This window comes from Lissotriton vulgaris, chromosome 1_1 (assembly GCF_964263255.1).
Source record: "Lissotriton vulgaris chromosome 1_1, aLisVul1.2, whole genome shotgun sequence".
Classification (NCBI taxonomy): Eukaryota; Metazoa; Chordata; class Amphibia; order Caudata; family Salamandridae; genus Lissotriton; species Lissotriton vulgaris.
In genome coordinates this window covers 399241840-399260849 of record NC_141685.1, presented here as the reverse complement: position 1 = coordinate 399260849, position 19010 = coordinate 399241840, and the positions used below count along the sequence as shown (strand labels likewise).

Genomic DNA, 19010 nt, shown 5'->3' with positions numbered 1-19010 from the left:
ACCGTATGTATCAGGGAGCCAGGCACCTCCCCACAGCGCAGGCACTCTGGTGACGCAATCAAGCCAGCCTTCCACAGACGTTCACGTGTATAATAGGCACGGTGCAGGTATTTGAACTGTATCAGGCGGAGCCGAACCGCAACAGCGGTGCCGCGCGGGGACTCCAGCGCCTCCCTCCAATCGTCCTCATCCAGGGCGCCCACGTCTACCTCCCACGCCTCCCGAAGGGAGCGGAGAGTGGAGGAGCAGTGAATAACAAGTGACTGATAGATCCTAGAGACCTTCTTGTCTCCCAAGTCTCCCATAAAGACTTTCGCCTCAAGCGGGCTGAACTCCGGCAGGGAGTCGAGATCGGCAATGCTCGGGGCAAGGGCATGTCGCAGCTGGAGGTAGCGGAAGAACTGGGACTGAGGCATCTGGAACTCCGCACGGAGTTCCTCAAAGGACTTGAGGGTGGTACCCGACACGACCTGGCCCAGTTGTGTAATTCCAATCGCCTCCCAACCCTCAAACCCGGCCAGGGCCGCCAGTTCCGGAAGCATGCCATTATGCCACAGCGGCGTTTCAGCTGTCAATTTGCCCCACCAACCCATTCGGCGCAGAGACTGCCGCCACACTGCAAATACCACTTTAGTGACCGACGGCAACCCACGGCGTATACGAGCCGAATAAAGAATGGTGTGAAGTGTGCGATCACCCATGAGATGTCTCTCCAGGGCATAGGCCGGGTCACTCCTGTCTCCATACCACCAGTCATTGAGGACAAGTAAGTGCGACGCTTGGTAGTAGGAGAGGAGGTCGGATGTGGCCAAGCCACCACAGTATGTGGACAGAAAGCACGTCCTCAAGGCCACCCTGGCCACACCGCCATCCCACAGGAAGCGGTTTAGCACAGAGTTCACCTGGCGGAACCACTCCATGCCTATAGGGTGCGGGAAGTTTTGGAGCTGGTACAGCAACCTCGGCAGTGCCACCATCTTAAAGATGGCCGACCTCCCAAAGATCGTGAGGGGCATCCTGGACCAAGTTTTGACATCCGCCTGGACCCGTTCCCACACCGGTAGGACACTGCGTGTCCAGGCCACGGCCCGCGAGGTCGAGAGGAAGACGCCCAGATACTTCAGGCCATCCGTCGCCACGCGCAATTCGGCGGCCCATGGGTCGACCACCACTCCGCCACCCAAAATCCACAGGGTCGATTTAGTCAGATTAAGGTGAAGCCCAGAGACCTCGCCAAACCCCCGCATAATCTCCAAAACCCGGGGACCCGAGCGCCGCAGATCAGTGAGGAACAGGAGGACGTCGTCCGCGTATAGTGCAATCCTATCTGCCAGGTCATCGTTCCAGACAAAGCCACGTAATAGGGCATCCGTCCGTATCCGCGACGCCAGGGGCTCCATGGCCAGGGCGAATAGGTAGGGGGACAGCGGGCAGCCCTGTCGAGTACCACGTCCGATGCGAAAGCGCCCAGAGACCGCGCCGGCCACGCGGACTGACGCCGTGACATTAGTGTAGAGGAGACGGATATACGACAGGAAGACAGGCCCTAGATTGAGGCGGGCCAGCAGATTGAACAAATACGCCCAACTCACCGAATCAAAGGCTCGGTCCATGTCCGCAAGAAGGAGTGCGGCCTGTTCATCCCTAGCACCCATGGCGTCGACCGCCGCCTGCGCCCGCCGGATATTATGCCGGGTGGCCCTACGCGGCATGAACCCGGCCTGGTCCGGGTGGACCAGGTCGGCAATGTGGGGCAAAAGGCGGTTCGCCAAGGCCTTCGCCAAGATCTTGGCCTCGATATTGAGAAGGGAGATCGGCCTGTAAGAGTCGTGCCGGTCCGGCGCCCTGCCCGGCTTCAAAAATACCACTATCTCGGCATGACGCCAGTCTGGTGGCAGCTCGCCCCTAGTCCGCGCCGCCTCGAGGGCACTGCGGAAGTGGGGTCCCAACTGGACGTGGAATTTTTTATAGAACTCGCTAGGATAGCCACTCGGGCCGGGCGCCTTCCCCGTATTCAATTGGCCAAGGGCCTCCCCGAGCTCCTCAGATGTAAGCGGGGCCTCTAAGGCGGTTCTAGTCTCGTCCGGGACTGCCTGCGGGAGCAGGTCGTCCAAGTATGAGGCAATCTCGCCCTCCATGAAGGGATCACGAGGAGCGTACTGTGCCTCGTAGTAGCGGGCAAAACTAGCCGCCAGCAGACCCGGGTCGGTCATGACCGAGCCGTCATCCGCCGTGAGACCGGGCAGCTCCAAGGGCTGGAAGGTCGCTTGGCAAAGCCTATGCAATATGGTGCAGGACTTATCGCCCCACTGGTACACCCTGCTGCGCGTGGCGAGCCACGCCTGTCGGGCCTCCTCGTATAGGACCGAAGCATACGTCTGTTGGGCCTGCAGGAGCTGTCGCACGACGCCCTCGTCGCCCCCGAGCCGACCGCGCTGCTCCAGCTCCTCTACACGGGCCGCGGCAGTCACAATGGCTTCCCGACGTTTCCGCCGAGCAGCCGCACACCAAGTTATGTCAATGCCTCGAAGCGTAGGTTTCAGCGCCTCCCACACAACTATCGCATCGACACCCCCCACCAAGTTCTCGTGCCAGAAGTGATCAATCGCTTCGCGTAAGTGCGTCACGTATTCCGGCCGCTGCAGCTGCCAGGCGGACATACGCCAGCGAAAAGGTTGTCGTTTAGAGGGGAGGGTCACGGTGGCCAAAACAGGGGAATGATCTGAGAGGCCTCTGGGGAGTATTGCGGCATCTCTGACACGACTCAGGCAGGCACCCGGTACAAACAAATAATCGAGCCTCGAGAAGGACCCATGCACCGCCGATACATACGTGAATGCCCTCACAGCGGGATGAAAATGCCGCCATACATCTATCCAGCCCATACCACGCACAGTCGCACACAATCTGGTGGGAGCAGCCGCGGGGGGGGGGGGGGTCAGACACTACAGGAGTTCGCCTCAGGCGGTCCAGGCCCACATCCATGACCTCGTTCCAGTCGCCCCCCACCATGGTCAGAACCTCCGGGATCTCGTCCCACAGCGCAAACAACCGCTCAGACAATGCCCACTGCAGGGGGGGAGGGGCGTACACACTTCCAAAGACCACCGGCTCAGACCCCAGCAGGCCCTTGATAAAGACAAACCTGCCCTGAGGATCAATCCATTGCTTCTCATGAACATAAGCCACCCTACGGTGTACCAATATGGCCACCCCCCGCGACCCCCTCGTGAAGCCAGCATGATAAACCTGTTGATATCCAAACCTCTGAAGGCTAAGGGCCTTGGAGCCCAGCATGTGAGTCTCCTGGAGCAGGAGTACGTCCACCATCTCCCTCTTCCCCCACCGCAGCACAGCCCCACGCTTGATCTTATCTAGGATACCCCTCACATTCCATGTCACCACCCGCAGGGTCTTTGGAGGAGACATAGTCGCAGTATCAGCCATTATTGTCACACAGTCCAGAATCCGGCCCCCTCTCCCACCCTGGCGCAACCCGCAAATCAACAAAAAGCAAATCCTCAGACACGTGTGGTCCCACCCCCCCAGCCCGCGAACTCAGCAACCCCCCCCAGCCCAGAACCCCCCCAACATTTGCAACACCAGAACTCTCCCCCACACCCCACACCCACCACCCCAATACCTCAGAGAACGTTGAAGTATCTGTCGCGGCTTGGAGAGACCCGGGTCCAAAACAGAGGACCCAGGGCCCGCCATACCAATGGATCCCAACAACCCCACCATGACACACACACCACCCCCCCAACAACACTCACATCCGTGAGGGTCTGAGGCCCACAAACAGTACCCCCCGAGCCCCACTTCGTCCCATGGCAATAACTGGAGTCCTCACACGGGATCCGACCGGCACATCAAGGACAGAATGACACAGTCTCACCAGTCAAGTAGAGCAGTTCAGAATTCAGCACATAGAGTATGTTCAGTCCCAGCAATGTTCAGCTGCCCGCATCGGAGTGCTCCGAATCCCTGGCACCACCCGAATGCGATGCACTGGCGGAAGCCGATCTCTTCTTGGAGCGAGACCTCCGATGGCGGCCCTTCCTGTTCGGGCGATCCGTCCGCTCCGGCGAAGACCCCTGGGACCCGCCCGGATCCAGCCCCGGCTGGGCGTGGGGCCTGAGTCGCACCGCCTCATCGGTCCAGCGGAACACCTCCTCCGGGGAATCGAAGAAATGGGTCCGGGACTGATTTATCACCCGCAGGCGGGCCGGGTACAGGAGAGAATATTGGAGCTTGAGGCCCCTGAGCTTAGCCTTAGCGTCCAGGAAGGATTGTCTCTGTTGCTGTACCATCTTCGTGTAGTCCGGGAAAATCATGATTGTATGATTCTCGAAGGCGAGTGAGCCCTTGTTCCTCGCCTCCCGCAGGATAACATCCCGGTCATGATAATTCAGCAGCCGGGCGATGATCGGTCGTGGGCGCTCGCCCTCCGGCGGCCGCTGAGTCAGAGCCCTGTGGGCCCGCTCAATCACGAAGCATGTAGACAGTGCCCCTTCGGGGAGCCAGCTTTCCAGCCACTCGGTTAAGAACCGCTCCATACTGTCCTTCTCGCACCGCTCCGGAAAGCCAATGAAGCGGAGGTTGTTGCGCCGCGCGCGCCCTTCCGCATCCTCCACGCGAGCCGCCAGTGTCTTTTGGATGCTCTCCACCTCCGCCAGTCGTTTCTTCAGGCCACCAATGTCCGCCTCGGTCGCTGTGATGCAGGTCTCAGCCCCAGTGATCCGCTCCACCGCGTTGCGGAGGTCCTGGCGCAGGAGCGTGACATCCGCCCCAACCGCCCCAATTTTGGCATCGAGCATGTCCCGGGATTGGGTGATGGCCGCCAGTATAGCTGCATTGTCCGGCCCAGGGCCACCGCTGCCACCGGCCGCCCCGGTGCCGCCACTCGGCCCAGTGAATTTATCGATGGGGCCATGTTTAGGCGGGCCACCTCCTCTGTCCCTGGTCATGGCACACGCTGGGCAGGACAGACACCACCCCTGAACCGTCGGGCACTGTCACAAGTCCTGGACGGGACGACCCGGACGAGGCCCCAGAGGAGAAGGCGGGCCGGCTGCCCAAAGCCGGTGTCGCTAAAATCGAGGTCCCGGCGTCACCCAGGTGGGACAGGCCTCACTCGTACTCGTCACCACGAGCGGCCGTCCAAAGTACAGGAAGAAGTTGTGACTCCGTGGTCTGTGGGCAGCCGAATCCAGCGAGCCGGGCCAGGGGAGGCAGATCGGGTGCCACCACCGTCCGCCAGTCCGTCCCCGGCCGCCTCGGGGCACAAGGATCCCAGCCTCCAGGCTGTCGCGGGGCTACGCCTTGCCGTCACCGCTCACTGGTCACACAGGGGAAGAGTCGACGAGTAGGAGCTAGTGGCGCCGTCCCGATCTCCAGGCGATCGCAGGCAGAAAGATGAGCCAAGGGCGGCGTAGCGGATGCCACCCGCACCCGCCAGATCGCAACCGCCACCAGGCGTCGCGAAACTCGAGGACCCCGGTCTCCGGCTGGTCACCATGCCGCACCTCGCCGTCGCCTCCCTCCGATCACAGGAAGGGAAGAAATGCAGGATCTACACACCAAAGTAGACAGGAGACTTCGCCAGATCAAAATCAAACACTGGGCATCAACAGCGGGCTCGGGGGTCAGGATAAATGATCGAATTAGGTCCGGGCCGGCGGGAGCTCTACAAGGCTGCGACCGCCATCTTCGCCCGCCAAGCCACGCCTCCTTGCCATCATTTTTTAATTCAAGCAAAAGTTCAGAAACAAAATGTAATATACATGCTTGTTTATTACTTGTTAATCTTACCCTGTAAGTAACAATATGGTAATTTATTCAGAAGGATTTGACTGTAGCGCTGGTTGCTTATGTAGAAAATTATGATTGATGTTTCTCATTGTGACTACCTTATATGAAGGTGACTCGGATCCCCAGTTCCTCAGAATAAGCAGCGCCTCTTTGCTGTGGCTCCTTGGAGCTGCTGGAGGCCAGACGTTTGTGTTGTATTTTACTCTTAAAGTCGTAATGTTGTTGTTGAGCTCTCTGTTGTCAGCGGCCCATTGGTGGTAAGTGGTCTCTGTGGGCTTGGTTTTTGAGAAGTACAGCACTCGTTTGCGCTGCTGTCCAAGAGCAAGTGTGTCTGTTCACTACACCCACAAATCACAGCAACTTAAATAGGTATGTACCCCCTCAAAACACTCACTCCTGTGCGACATTCAAGTTAGACTAAGAATGGCTTGTCTTGTTAAAAAACATGAAATTACATTTTCGTTGTTCACTATGCCTTTTCTAGAAATTTATTTTTGAATTTTAGAACATATGACAATTTAACTGGACTTCCCTGCACATCAGCTCTTTGTTGCTCTGATAGTTCACGCATAGAATGTGTGTACCTTGTGTGTTGCATGCTTACAGCTTATTCATAATTTTCCTTTTGTAACAATATCTCCTGTCAATTATAATCTAAAACCTTTTATCCACCAGTCACTTTTTGTTTCTGTTAATAGGTCTGTCTCATTTAGTAGCAGCATCCTATACAGAAGACACATTTGGTGTTGTGCAAACTACGCTCCCCTCAATCCTTTCTACTTTTCTGATTCTTCTGGAGGCAAGTATGAAAGCAAACTTTAGGAGGAAAACAAATGGTATTTTTTTCTGGTGCTATTGCACTGACGTAATTTATTATTTATTGAAGATGATCGCTGACCGATTTTCTGTTAAAATACTTGTGCAGTAGCAGTGTGCATGTGCTCCAGATCAGACCACACAGGTTCCAATATCTGTTCAAAGTGTTAACTTTCTCATTGCATGTGCAGGAAAAACCTAAACATCAGCAAATTGATAGACAATATAAAAGGGTGGGAGTTGGAGTTTAGCTGCTGCAATGTTAGCTGAGGTCATATTTTCAAATAAGGAAAAAAATACGATTTGGTGGGTATAGTAAAAATGTAGTGTAAGTCTTGTTTTCTTTGGGTAAGAACTACTCGGAAACTTAGGAGATGGGGTTCTGGTGTTTTGTTTGATCATCTTTAAGTCTAAGTTGGACTTGGGACGTTTGACGTGCTATCTAATTGCCTGTTTGTTTCTAGGGAAGCATGGTTAAATCTGTTCTGTCTAGCTGTGCTTGTAGATGCAGTTTGTAGTAGTGACTGTCAGCTGCCCCATTTAATAAATTGCTGCTTCAATGGTAGGAAGATCATTGGGCCACTTTGAGGGACTGGTTTTGACACAGATTTGGCAGACCTCGGACTGTGGATCGATAGTCCTGAGGGTTGGTAGCATTTTTTCTTCGGGTGGTTAAGATTCTTTTATCGTTTACAGTTTTTACTTGACATTTCATTCAAATGCTATATTATGCAGGAATATTGTCTATTCTGTATGCCTGGAAAAAAAGATGTGGGGAAAATTGTTGGCTTGAATAGAGACGTTATTTTGAGTTCCAGTCTACTTGTCAGATGGTCACACCATTTAGTTTCTTTTGTCCTTGTTACCCATCAGTAGAATATGCTCTTTTCACAGTGGCATTAAATGTTATTACATTGGCTTGTTGTTAGATCGTGTTGTATTTTTCCTGTCCCCCAGGCTGTGGATAAACATTTCAAGCTGCCTCATGCATCCAGCAAACCGCCTAGGATTTCTGGAAGTTTTGTGGACACTTCCTACAAAACGCTGAGATTTGCACTGAGAGCTTCATTAAAAACTGCTATTTACAGAATAACCACCACATTCGGAGAGCATTTAAAGTAAGTACCAGTTTGCTTCTATGAAGTGCTTTTTAAATTGCTGAGCAAGAAATATCTACTTTGATAACCTGTATTTTTCTCCACATATAACGGTTTTTAAATTGTGACAGCTGCAGGACAGGCGTCATCTGCTTTTCAGGGTCTTTGAAGCTGGAGACAGGCTGGTAGGACTGGAGCCAAGTCAGTAGGCATGGTCAGGCTTCGCTGCACGGCGTCTTCTTAGCCCTGCGTCTTAGGTCGGCATGAACTAACCAGGGTCTAGGGAGCTATCTAAATACTAAATCTAGAGGCTGTTTAAGGAAGTGTCTGGTAGGGCCAATGGGCACCTTACCTGGGGTGACTGCACCCTCAATTATGCCACCCTTCTGGTGGAGGGGGTATATTCCTAGCCCTGATCGGAGAATTGCCTCATCTTCAAGGTGGTGGGAACTGAAACATGTGCTTCATCTCGCCTACACCTTAGGGGGTGAAGTTGGCAGAGGCTTGGGCACACCACCTATTCCTCCTAGATTTTCCCAACCAAAATAGGGATGTAAACCGGGGACTGCCATCTGCTGCGAGCAGCAGAGGCTGAGGGTACATTATAAAAGCGGCAGGCCTTTGGCGCTTCGCTCTCGAGCACTGTGCCCATCCTGGAGAAGGGGGTGTGACACCTCCGGCCAGGATGTGCATTGTTTCTGGTCCCAGAGAGCAGAGGCTCTTGACCCCGGGGTTCAGTACATGTCTGTGGCCACACCAGGGTTGGTAGGTTTTCAAGGGGCACCTCTGAGTACATGTTTTAATACATCCTACACTTGCATCAGTGTGGGTTTATTGAGAGGAGTAGTTTGGTACCAAACCCTCCTGGGTTCAGGGAGCCATCCTGGTGCTAGGGAACTTGAGTTGTCGAGTTTTCGCCCCAGGTACTCTCTATGGCTACCCTGGCACTTACAATATCCAAGAATGGACTTAATTATTGTAGGGGTGTATCTGCTCATGCAGACATGCCCATACCGGTGGTATAGTGCACCCTGCTGGGTGTGGGGATGCTTACCTATACCTTAGGCAGTGCTGGTTGGCATGGCGCAGGCAGTGTGGCATGTCGACTGCCATTTTGTCAGTACCAGGCCATGCATGCTTCCTGTGTGGCCTAGATGAGTGGTGCCTTGTGGACCCTCTTTAGTCTCAAGGCCCTAGGTATCCAGGTACCATTTACTATGGACTTAGAGGGTCTGAAGGGCCAATTGTGGAAACATTTTAGGGAAAGAACACTGGTACTGGGAACCTGGACAGTATGGACCCAGTACTCTACAGTCAAAGTTTCATCAAAAGCCAGGCAAAAAGTGGGGGCTACTGCAACAAACCCCCATTTTCTCACAAACTGCCATTTCATCATGTTAAAATCTCCTTTTTAACAGACCGTAAACTTCAGTTTTTATATTTATACATGTACTAGTTAAATACCATGCACCCTGCCCTGTGGGCATATGGATCCTACCTTTATGGAGGACTTATATTTTATGCTTTAAATGTCTTGGCAGTGGAAAATCTCCTAAGTTGTTTTTTACTGTGGGAAGACTGGCTCCCCCATTGAAAAGCACTAGGTTACTTTATAACACCTTATAATGCATAGCTTCAGCTTGGGAATAGCTAGATTCATGGTTAAAGGTCTCAAATTCATACGACTTTAAACTCCAATCTGATCAAGTCAGATTTTGAATTACAATTTTGAAAATGCCACATTTAGAAAGTTGACATTTTCCTGCCTAAAGCCTCTAGTAGCCTTTTCAGAGTTAATCCACAACTGTCACCTGGCAGCTTGCAGAGAAGTGTAAATGGCTCCCAGGAAAGGGAACAATAAAGCTTTGGCTGCAGTGAAGTGTGACCTCCTCCTCACAGGATAGACTGGGATATGTGCCCACCAACATCACAAGCTTCAAAAGAGCGACTTCTCAAAGCATTGATATCTGATTTACTAAGGTGAATTGGTTTCTGTATGTTAATGAAATGCACTTTGAATTTTGAAGAGACCTCCTCAGATTTTCCTACTTTTCCCGCAAGAGGGCTTTGACAAATGAAGGTGTTCCTAAAGTTAAGGGGTGCAGGACGACCTAGTTTCTTCTTTTCTTTATTTAAAGCTTAATTGAAGTTAAAGTCTTGCCTGTATGTTTAAAATCTTGTTAATGTCAGTGCTGAGTTGAGTGAACAGCAGCCCAGCGCCGTTCTTGATCATGGGCCACATGTAAAGGGCCAGGAGGGCCGCTTGTGCACCTGGGCCGTACTGAGAGTATCACTGATGTAAAGTGCACTAATAACGCTTAATGCTTCTGCGCTATATAAGATTTTTTAAAATAAATATATAACCAGTTCTAAAATTCCTGCTCCTATAGTAACATTATCATTCTGATGGGTACTTCTAATTGCAGATTCCTTACGTCTAGAAAATCACCAGGTGCCACACTGGATGTAGAAGACTTTCACAACTCCTGCCGCCCCTCCCCAGACCCAGTGCAGTCTTTGTGGGCCGTTAAGCAGGGTTTGTGGGTCTGTGTTGGCCTCCACCTGCACTGGAAGTGACTATCTGAACCACATACAAACGCTCTCATACATGGATCCAGAGCTAGCTCGTAACTTTTGTTCCACATCAGTTGTCAAGTAGTTTCTCAGAATTCTCTTGCAGTGTGCAGAGAAACATTGCCCCTCCTAAAACTCCTGGGTATACTATGCATTAAAGGGACTGTCTCAAGCAAATGCCTGACACATTACCACAAGTGGTTTCTTGTGTTTGGGGTATGGATCCCAGTCAGACGAGAAGTGTGCCCTTCTGGATCCACAGGCAGTCCTGGATCATGCACATGCTAGCACGTCCTATGCTAGCACATGCTTGAGTAGATCAGCAGACACCTGCTGTGAATAGGGTGGCAATGCCCTGGGAATTCTCTGAAGTGGAAAATCTCTACGAATGGGATCCTCATCCATAGTCCTAAGCACTGCATATTCCCGGCCATGCGTGGCGACCCCAGAGTACATTAAAAGTAAATATATATATATTGCCATGTCAAACACTGGGGGCTCCACCACTGTTTTGTTAGGAGGCCTGCAGGCTGGAGATTTCTCGATATTTACAAGGCAGCCAGGGTTTGTGTGAGTTTCTGGACTTGTGCACAGTCAGACGGAGTGAAACAATTCACAGGCAGCTACATTGACAATCGGAACATTGAGCATACGAGGGACAGTGCCTTACAGGTAAAATGAGATTGACTGCCACCCAGCACGACATGGAACTGTTCCTTTTGAGGGTAACATGTGGCAGTTTGCTTTCATTGAAGCTTATTAAGGCATTCAGGGTTTTTGAAAAATGAAGGTCACTACGAGGCTTTGTAAGACATTTGCAATGCATTATGGACATGGTAGTCCGTTAAGACAATTTCTTACCAGGACTACTAAAACTCGAATATTATTTAATATATTAAAACTTTCTTGCTTGACGTCTCTGGAGGGCTTGAATTTGCGCTGTGGATGTTGCGTGAAGGTTGTGCTATATATACACTCTATATATTTATTCATATATATTCATATATTTTCATATATTTCATATATATTATTGTTCCACAAGCCAGCGCAGCCTCCAAGAAAAGCAAGGCTAACCAATGCTTTGGTGATCTGCTTTTGCATCAATATACTCTGTTTTTAATTCTTTAAGACACACATAGGAAGAAAAAAAAAACTGAAGGGCAAAGAGACATCTGAACTCTTTGATTAACTGCAGAAGCTGAAATGTAACATAGCATGCATTGTTGGCCCATAGGCTGCATTGGAAACATAATAGCATAGAAAATTAAAGAAAAGTAGCACTGTGCCTTTAAGGCAGCCATGACCCCCCAGCTTCCCATCATGCCTCAGGGGTGACAGGTCAGTTTTTCCCGGCTCCTTCAGTAGTGGCGTTTCAGCTCCGAATTTATTTGGCTTTTTGTCAAACGTTCCTCTAAAAAACTGGTTAGTTTATGTTCACTAATTCCCCTTGAATACTGAGGGTCCCTGGGGGCCAACTAGCCCACCAGGAACCTCCAGTATGGGCCAGGGGGCTGCATTGCAGTGCAGTGTAAAACTGGGCGTGGCCTCTTTACACGTCTCTGAAAGGCAGCCCCCTGGCGCATACTGGAGGTTCCTGGTGGGCTACTTGGCCGCCAGGGACCCCCAGTATTAGAGGGGAATTATTACCCCCTCTGCAAACACGCCAGTGGGCGCGTTTGCAGAGTGGTGCAGTAATGTTTTTTTTGGGGATCGGCAGGGTACGCGTACCCTATGCGTATCCCGGGATTTGAAAAACTTTTTTTTTTATTGGCCTTGTGGATCCTTGTGGGACCCCCTGAGCAGGCCTAGGGGGTCAGTAACCTCGAGTATGCGCCAGGGGGCTGCCTTGCACAGACTCGAAAAGAGGCCACACCCCTTTTTACACCTCTCTGCAACGCAGCCCCTCGCACATACTGGAGGTTTCTGGTGGGCTAGTTGGCCCCCAGGGACCCTTGGTATGCAAGGGAAATTAATTTCCCCTCTGCAAACACGCCAGTGGGCTGCGTTGCAGAGAGGTGTAAAAAGGGGCATGGTCTCATTGCACCTCTCTGCAACGCAGCCCCCTGGCGCATACTGGAGGTACCTGGTGGGCTAGTTGGTCCCCAGGGACCACCAGTATGCAAGGGGAATTAGTTCCCCCTCTGCAAACGTGCCAGGGGGCTGCGTTGCAGAGGGGTGTAATGAGGCCACGCCCCTTTTTACACCGCTCTGCAACGCAGCCCCCTGGCGGGCTAGTTGGCCCCCAGGGACCCCCAGTATGCAAGGGGACTTAATCCCCCAACTTAGAACGCGCTACGGGGCACGTTTGCACAGTGGTGGTGGTCGAGGGTGGGGCTTGAGGTGATGTGTGCAAACATGCCCTGTGGCGCGTTTTAAGTTGGGGAATTAATTCCTCTTCAATCCAGAGGTCCCATAGGGGCCAACTATTCCAACAGGTACCTCCAGTAAGCGCCACGGAGCTGCGTTGCAGAGTGTTGTAAAAACGGGGCGTGCCCCATGAACACGGGGAAGTGTGGCTCACCGGTTAGAGGAGGCAGACCCAGAAGCAGAGGTCGGCCCGGGACCAGGGTTCAATTCCCGATGCGGCAGGGTTTGGAGCCCAAATGTCCACGGACCTGATAATTCTCGCTTCGGTGCCTACTTGAATTAGGGGTTTACGCTCTGCAACTCTGGGCAATAGCTTGCTCAATCTCCACTACGGCCCCCGTGGCAGGATGCCTGGCTTTCACCTTGGGGGTGCCCAGCTGGGCTATCCCACAGGGAAAAACCAGGACGGGTTCCCAAAGCAAGCGCCGAGATACCCTTTGTGGTGATACGTGCGCTATATAAGAAACTACATTACCATTTTTTTTTACATCTCTGCAACGCAGTTCCCTGGCACATACTGGAGGTACCTGGTGGGCGAGTTGGCTCACAGGGGACCTCAGGATTGATGTATTTAATTCCCCAATCTAAAACGCGCCACAGGGCGTGTTTGCACACATGTCTCCTCAGGCCCCGCCCCCTTCCTTTACTATTGAGCACAATGTTCCTCTAAAATCAACGACTAATTCAGATTTACTCACCTGTTGTCAGGATAGACGTCCGTGCTGCATCTTTGAGCCCACTACTGATCCTGAAAAGTAACTCTAACCACACTTACAGTAACTTAATTGTCCTTCCATAGGCTAACATTGACTGTTTTCCCTTGGAAATTCTTCTAAGTGTGGAATTTTGGAACGTTAAAAAAATCCTTTAAAATCAGCCGAACTACGAATTCCGATTTACTCACCTGTGTATATATATATATATATATATAAATTAAAAAAATATAAAAAATTACAATTTCATTATTTTTAAAAACATCTTTTTTTCAATTTATATTAAAATATGTAATGTAATTTAAAAAGTAAAATATCTAAAAATAAATACTCTAAAACAATGTAGTAAATCAGTATAAAAAAATATAACAATTAATACATTTAAAAATTATCAGTTACAAAACTTTTGAAATTATCTTAAAAAAAACATAGGTGTCAGCCACGTTATAGTTAAGAATTAGCATTTAAAAAACCTTAGAAATTCACTGAAAAAACAATAGGTTTCAGCCACGTTATAGTTAAGAATTAGCGTTTAAAAAACCTTGCAAATTCATTGAAAAAACCATAGGTTTCACACATGTTATAGTTAGCTGGACATTTCATTCATACAAAACCATTGAAATCCCCCCGTTATAGTTAGTTCAGCTAACTATAACTCGCGAGCCTGCAATGCACTGTTGATGACGTCCCATATTACATCACTCATGACATGGTCACTAGCCTGCGGAGTCTGTTTCCCGGTACTGCGCTGTTCCCTGTGAAGGTTGCATCGCTGGGATCCTGATGTGGTATATATATGTTTGTGTGTATGTATGTGTATGAATATGTGTGTGTGTATGAATATGTGTTTGTGTATGTATGTATGTATGTGTGTATGTATGTATATATACTTGTATACCTATATACTTAGCTTCACCTCTTTTGAAACTGCTGATGCTACTACGGTAGGGCCTGATTCTGTTAAAAGGTCTTAGATATTGTAGGCTGAAGGGGTTCACAGAACCCTAATATCGCTTATAACTATCCAACAGAATCACTAATTCACATCTGGTGTATCTGCGGAAACTCCCCCTGCATAGAAAGATTTGACTAAGGCAGGTGTTTAGAATTCTCAACATTCAGTCCTGTAACGAGGAGGTGGTGGTTGCTGGCTTAAAGGAATAATATATGTAGCTGATGTCAATGTTTATGAAATTTCTGATAACTGTAACCAGCATCCTAGACTTCTGTGATAGCAATTTTACAAATAACCCAGTCAGCCTCTTTGTTAGTGTGGTGCTGCATCCAACACCTCTATCATCAGAATTTGGGTGGCGTCCGTACGTCAAGTGACTTGTGGACTTGGCCTCAATTTGAATACCACAAACTATATTTTTAATGGCATTGTGATTTATTTATTTTTTCTTCCCTGTCTTCCTTTGTCAGGTATGGTAACAGATGTGCACGTATTTTAAGCTAACAGTGCTTCATATTCAAGTTAAAATCCATTCCTATGATTTTATATTGCTTTTTAAGACTTTCGAATGAATTCCCTCCGCCTTCCTTTTTAGTACTCTAATCTGACCTAACCCTTACATTTTAGCCATGGGACTCAGGAATCGTTTTATTGCAGAAACGCATACTGTAGAATTCCATAAGAAAGCAGACTTTAAGAGACATTGTTAGGTGCTCCAAACTGCTGCCCGGGACTTCTGATGGCTGCTGCTCCCTACTTATCAATGTTTACTTGCCTTATTGTCATTGCCTTATGTTTTTGCTATGCTAATGTTTTAATCCTATTACGGCAATGATTTTTATTAATAGTGCTGAATAAAATCTATTGGACAATGAAAATTAGAATAAAGAGAATGAATATGTTCCACAATATTATGATACCTGGTATTAAGAACTCCAAGATGCCAGTGTAATGGACACTTCAGGTACTGGCCTTGTGTCTCCCCCTGGTCCTGCTACAGAGGAAAGTACCCTATGAGACGCAGAATCCGATATTTGCTCCAAGGGGGGCAGGGCATCACTTCAGACAAGCATGTTCTCCTAATTGTCCATTGGGCCTATGCCCCTCACGTTTATTTCTACTTTTCTGCACCTTCCACCACCATCAAAGCAGCTGATAGTCATCAATCTATCTTTCGGCAAGGAATATAAGTTCGTTTGGCCGAAGGGGCATTAGACACAGTCCTGAACTTGGAAGTAGGGACTTGGTGGAAATTCCACTACTGCCCTTGTCAAAGAGAGGGAAGGAGCCTTCATCCCATTTTACATCTTTGCCCTCTCAATGTCTACCTGCTCACACTAGCCCAGGTCCTGGTTGGCATAGACCTTGCAGTCTGGATGGTTGTCCTGGACCTTCAGGTTGCTCATTTCCATATCACCATCCTGCAGGCCCACATCTGGTACACAGTGAGCCAGGAGCATCTTTAGTTATTAGTCCTCCTGTTTGGCCAGAATCCTCTTATTTTTTAAATATTGCAACTTTAATTAAATAATTATAATTTTCATGCTTCACTAATTTGGCATTTTTTGTTCTGTCATTATATCTGTATGCATGTAGAATCTTAGGAAATGTATCTTATACCACTGTGGTTGCCTCATCTTCTACATTCAATCTATGTGCAACACACAATTTCTTCCTTGATGTGTCATTGTATTAGTAATTACAGGACATAATTCATAAGTTTATATGTCGCTATTTTATCTGTACAGTAAAACCTTTGAAATGTAGACATGTCTTTATCAAATTCATTGCATTTCCACGGGAAACGCATGCTGGAAATCTAAATGGAGATCGTAGTGTGTTATAAAACCCTAAATTGGCCTGTTCAGAATAAATCCAGGGCTGTTAAAATTACATCATATATATATATATATATATATATAATATATATATATATATATATATATATATATATTTGTGTGTGTGTGTGTGTATATATATATGTATATATGTGTGTGTGTGTGTGTTTGTGTATATATATATGTATATATGTGTGTGTGTGTGTGTGTGTATATATATATATAATATGTAGGGAACAAGTAGAATTTTAGTGACTTCTTTCTCCGTCGACTCGAAGTTCGAAAGGAAGCGTCTGCCATGAAAGTTTAATGTTAACATAGAATCATTATGATACATTATAATACAATTGATGAACCCGATTGTCCACCTAGAGCAAAAAAATAATTGTTTGGTTGTATGATTGATTTTTATGTTAATAAACTACAATGGAGAATTAAAAAATATATATGCATTTTGGGGAAAGATTTTTATTTTCTAATGCAACCAACAATTTGCCTGTATCGTTAATAGGTAAAGAAAGAAATCTAGGATTCAGGGTCACTAAAATCAATTGTATACAATAAAAAGTGAAACACTTCTCCAGTACCACCAAAACTGATCAATTACAACCAGTGCTGTGCTTAACAACGAGAAAAGGTTGCATGATATTAATTCAAATTTGTCAGATTAAAAACCCCTTCTGTGAAAAGGATTTCAACTTTGATAAAGATCTTTTAGTCTTTTTTCTGATTCCACAAACATTTGAAAAGGGGGAGATCAAAACTTTCAAAGAAAGTATTGGGTCTATTTATAGAGGGTATCGATAAGGGATTTTATTGATGGCTTACAATTCCACCATGGAAAAATCAAAAGGTACAACTGTTAAACCAGGCTGGTTGTTTTCTTTTAATCTCTTGCAGATTCAGTATAATTGTTTATTTTTTAAGCTAATTAGTTACTGGTGCACCTTAACATGTTCATTTTTCAATTTATTTCAGACAAAATTATTATTTAAACATTGTGCTAAACCAATATATGTATTATTGGCAACTTTTCCAATGTATATTTAATTCATAACTTGACATTTTAGAGAACAGTTTCACTCCTTTAAAAATGTAGGCAATGTAAATCCTGGCTCTAATAAAAACATTTTTAATTATCAGGCAAAAATTGAGTTCCTAATCTCCATTTTGAAATCCTTTCTGTAATTGCTATCTAATTTTGTAAAGAAATGTATGTTCCAGTGGTATTGTAAGTTAATCTTATTATTTGGGATGAAACTGCCTTGTCTCTACACTCCCCAACTACTATGTCGTCTTTGTGCCATCCTTGGATGCTTTTTACATTGTACCTACTTTTAGCTCTCATCACAAATATTTTTCCCTGATGCACAAAATACAGCAATGCTGGTTCTAATCCTTACACTTAGCAAGCCTTCTCCATTAATGTTATGGTTGCTGACTTTGTATTTTGTTCTCTAGTATTTGAGTGACGTGTATAGAACATGACTGCCCACAGGTCAAAGCCTGGCTCTTTAGATGACCTGTATTGCTCGTGGTAGAACTGAAAAATCTGTAGTAGAAGACCTTATTCGTTTAGGTGCGAATAACAGTGTGCCTCTAAATTGTTTTTTTTGAAACATTTGCCATTGTCATTGGTAGTCACTAAATAAGTCTTGAAATTAGAAGTGCAAAGGAGGTTGTAAGGTAGCGAGACATATTTGTAAGAAAGCCAAGTCCTACTCTGTGGTTGTTGAGACCGAAGGGTTAGGAGCAAATCTGCTGTTCCGTTGCTAGCCATAGGATGGTGGTTCCAGCAATCTATGTAGTAAAACTGTCTCTAGGTTAGGAAAAGGTCATCATAAAAGTGTTGTTTTCATGCACGGATTGTGTCCTGTTCTCTAGTTTCTAACAGTTGCAAATTTGCTTTTTAGTTCTGTGCAGACATCTGTAGAGCACCGGAAAAGGCTGCAACAGTTCCTGGAATTCAAAGAGTAGCTTCAAGCAATATCCATTTTGGTTTCTATATTTTGGTACAAGCTCTGGAATGAGAAGATGCTGTTTTCTATCTCTCGATCAGAAGATGAGTGGACGGATTATCAGAGTGCCCAGGCTTGTGATGGTCTTTCAGCAAAATGCGATTTAAAGACCTAAATCATGGAAATATTTCTGTCAGCAGTGATGGAAAATCTTTTTTTTCTGGCTGGCTGTTTTGTAATATAAAGCAACTTTTTATTCTTTTTTTTCTTGTGATATCTCTCCAGTTCTGTCCTCTGTCTTTCTTGTATTATATTTTTGTGTCTTAGTCTCATTAATTTGAGTGGATTGGAGCATAGGAAAGAGAATTTTCACGTCCTGTTATTCATGTGACTTATAAGATTTCTGACATGGCATTTCAGTGTGCTCCATGTTTTGACATTGTTGAACTTTTCCCCTGAAATTAATTGAACGAGACGTTCATGTGAATAATCCAGACTGCAAAACGATTTAAATAAATAACTTGTTTTGATTTGAGGACTTATTTCTTTACTATTGGCATCTCGCATTACACCATATGGTCCGCAGGAATTCGTTTTCTGGTGACAATCCAGTAGCTGCAAAGAATTGCGTTACACTTGCAGTTGACTTTGTTAAATTTGTGTAAATGGATTGAGTCTGCATTGCAGCATGTGGACAAAGCCCGCACTACGGGCAGCTTTTATGTTTTGAAAATCTAATAACATGGTTGTTGAGTCTTTTTCTTTCTTGTCCTCATACAGTGCGTGCTGACAAAGCAAAGCTGTGTTCCTACAACATATGTACAGTACGTAGAAGTATATTTACTAGGTATATGAAGTCCCACTGAGATTTCGAGCTG

At 47.2% G+C, this 19010-nt stretch overlaps 1 protein-coding gene across 1 annotated transcript in view; it reads left to right on the top strand.

Moving 5' to 3' along the window:
• Positions 1–18662, top strand: part of NDC1 (NDC1 transmembrane nucleoporin) — a 245122-nt gene extending 226460 nt beyond the window's left edge. Inside the window, exons 16-18 of the mRNA XM_086952478.1 lie at positions 6513–6613; positions 7588–7748; positions 18088–18662. Coding sequence (XP_086808604.1) covers positions 6513–6613; positions 7588–7748; positions 18088–18151 — 326 coding nt within the window. The 3' untranslated portion in view covers positions 18152–18662. The remainder of the gene's footprint in view (positions 1–6512; positions 6614–7587; positions 7749–18087) is intronic.
• Positions 18663–19010: the final 348 nt, after the last annotated feature.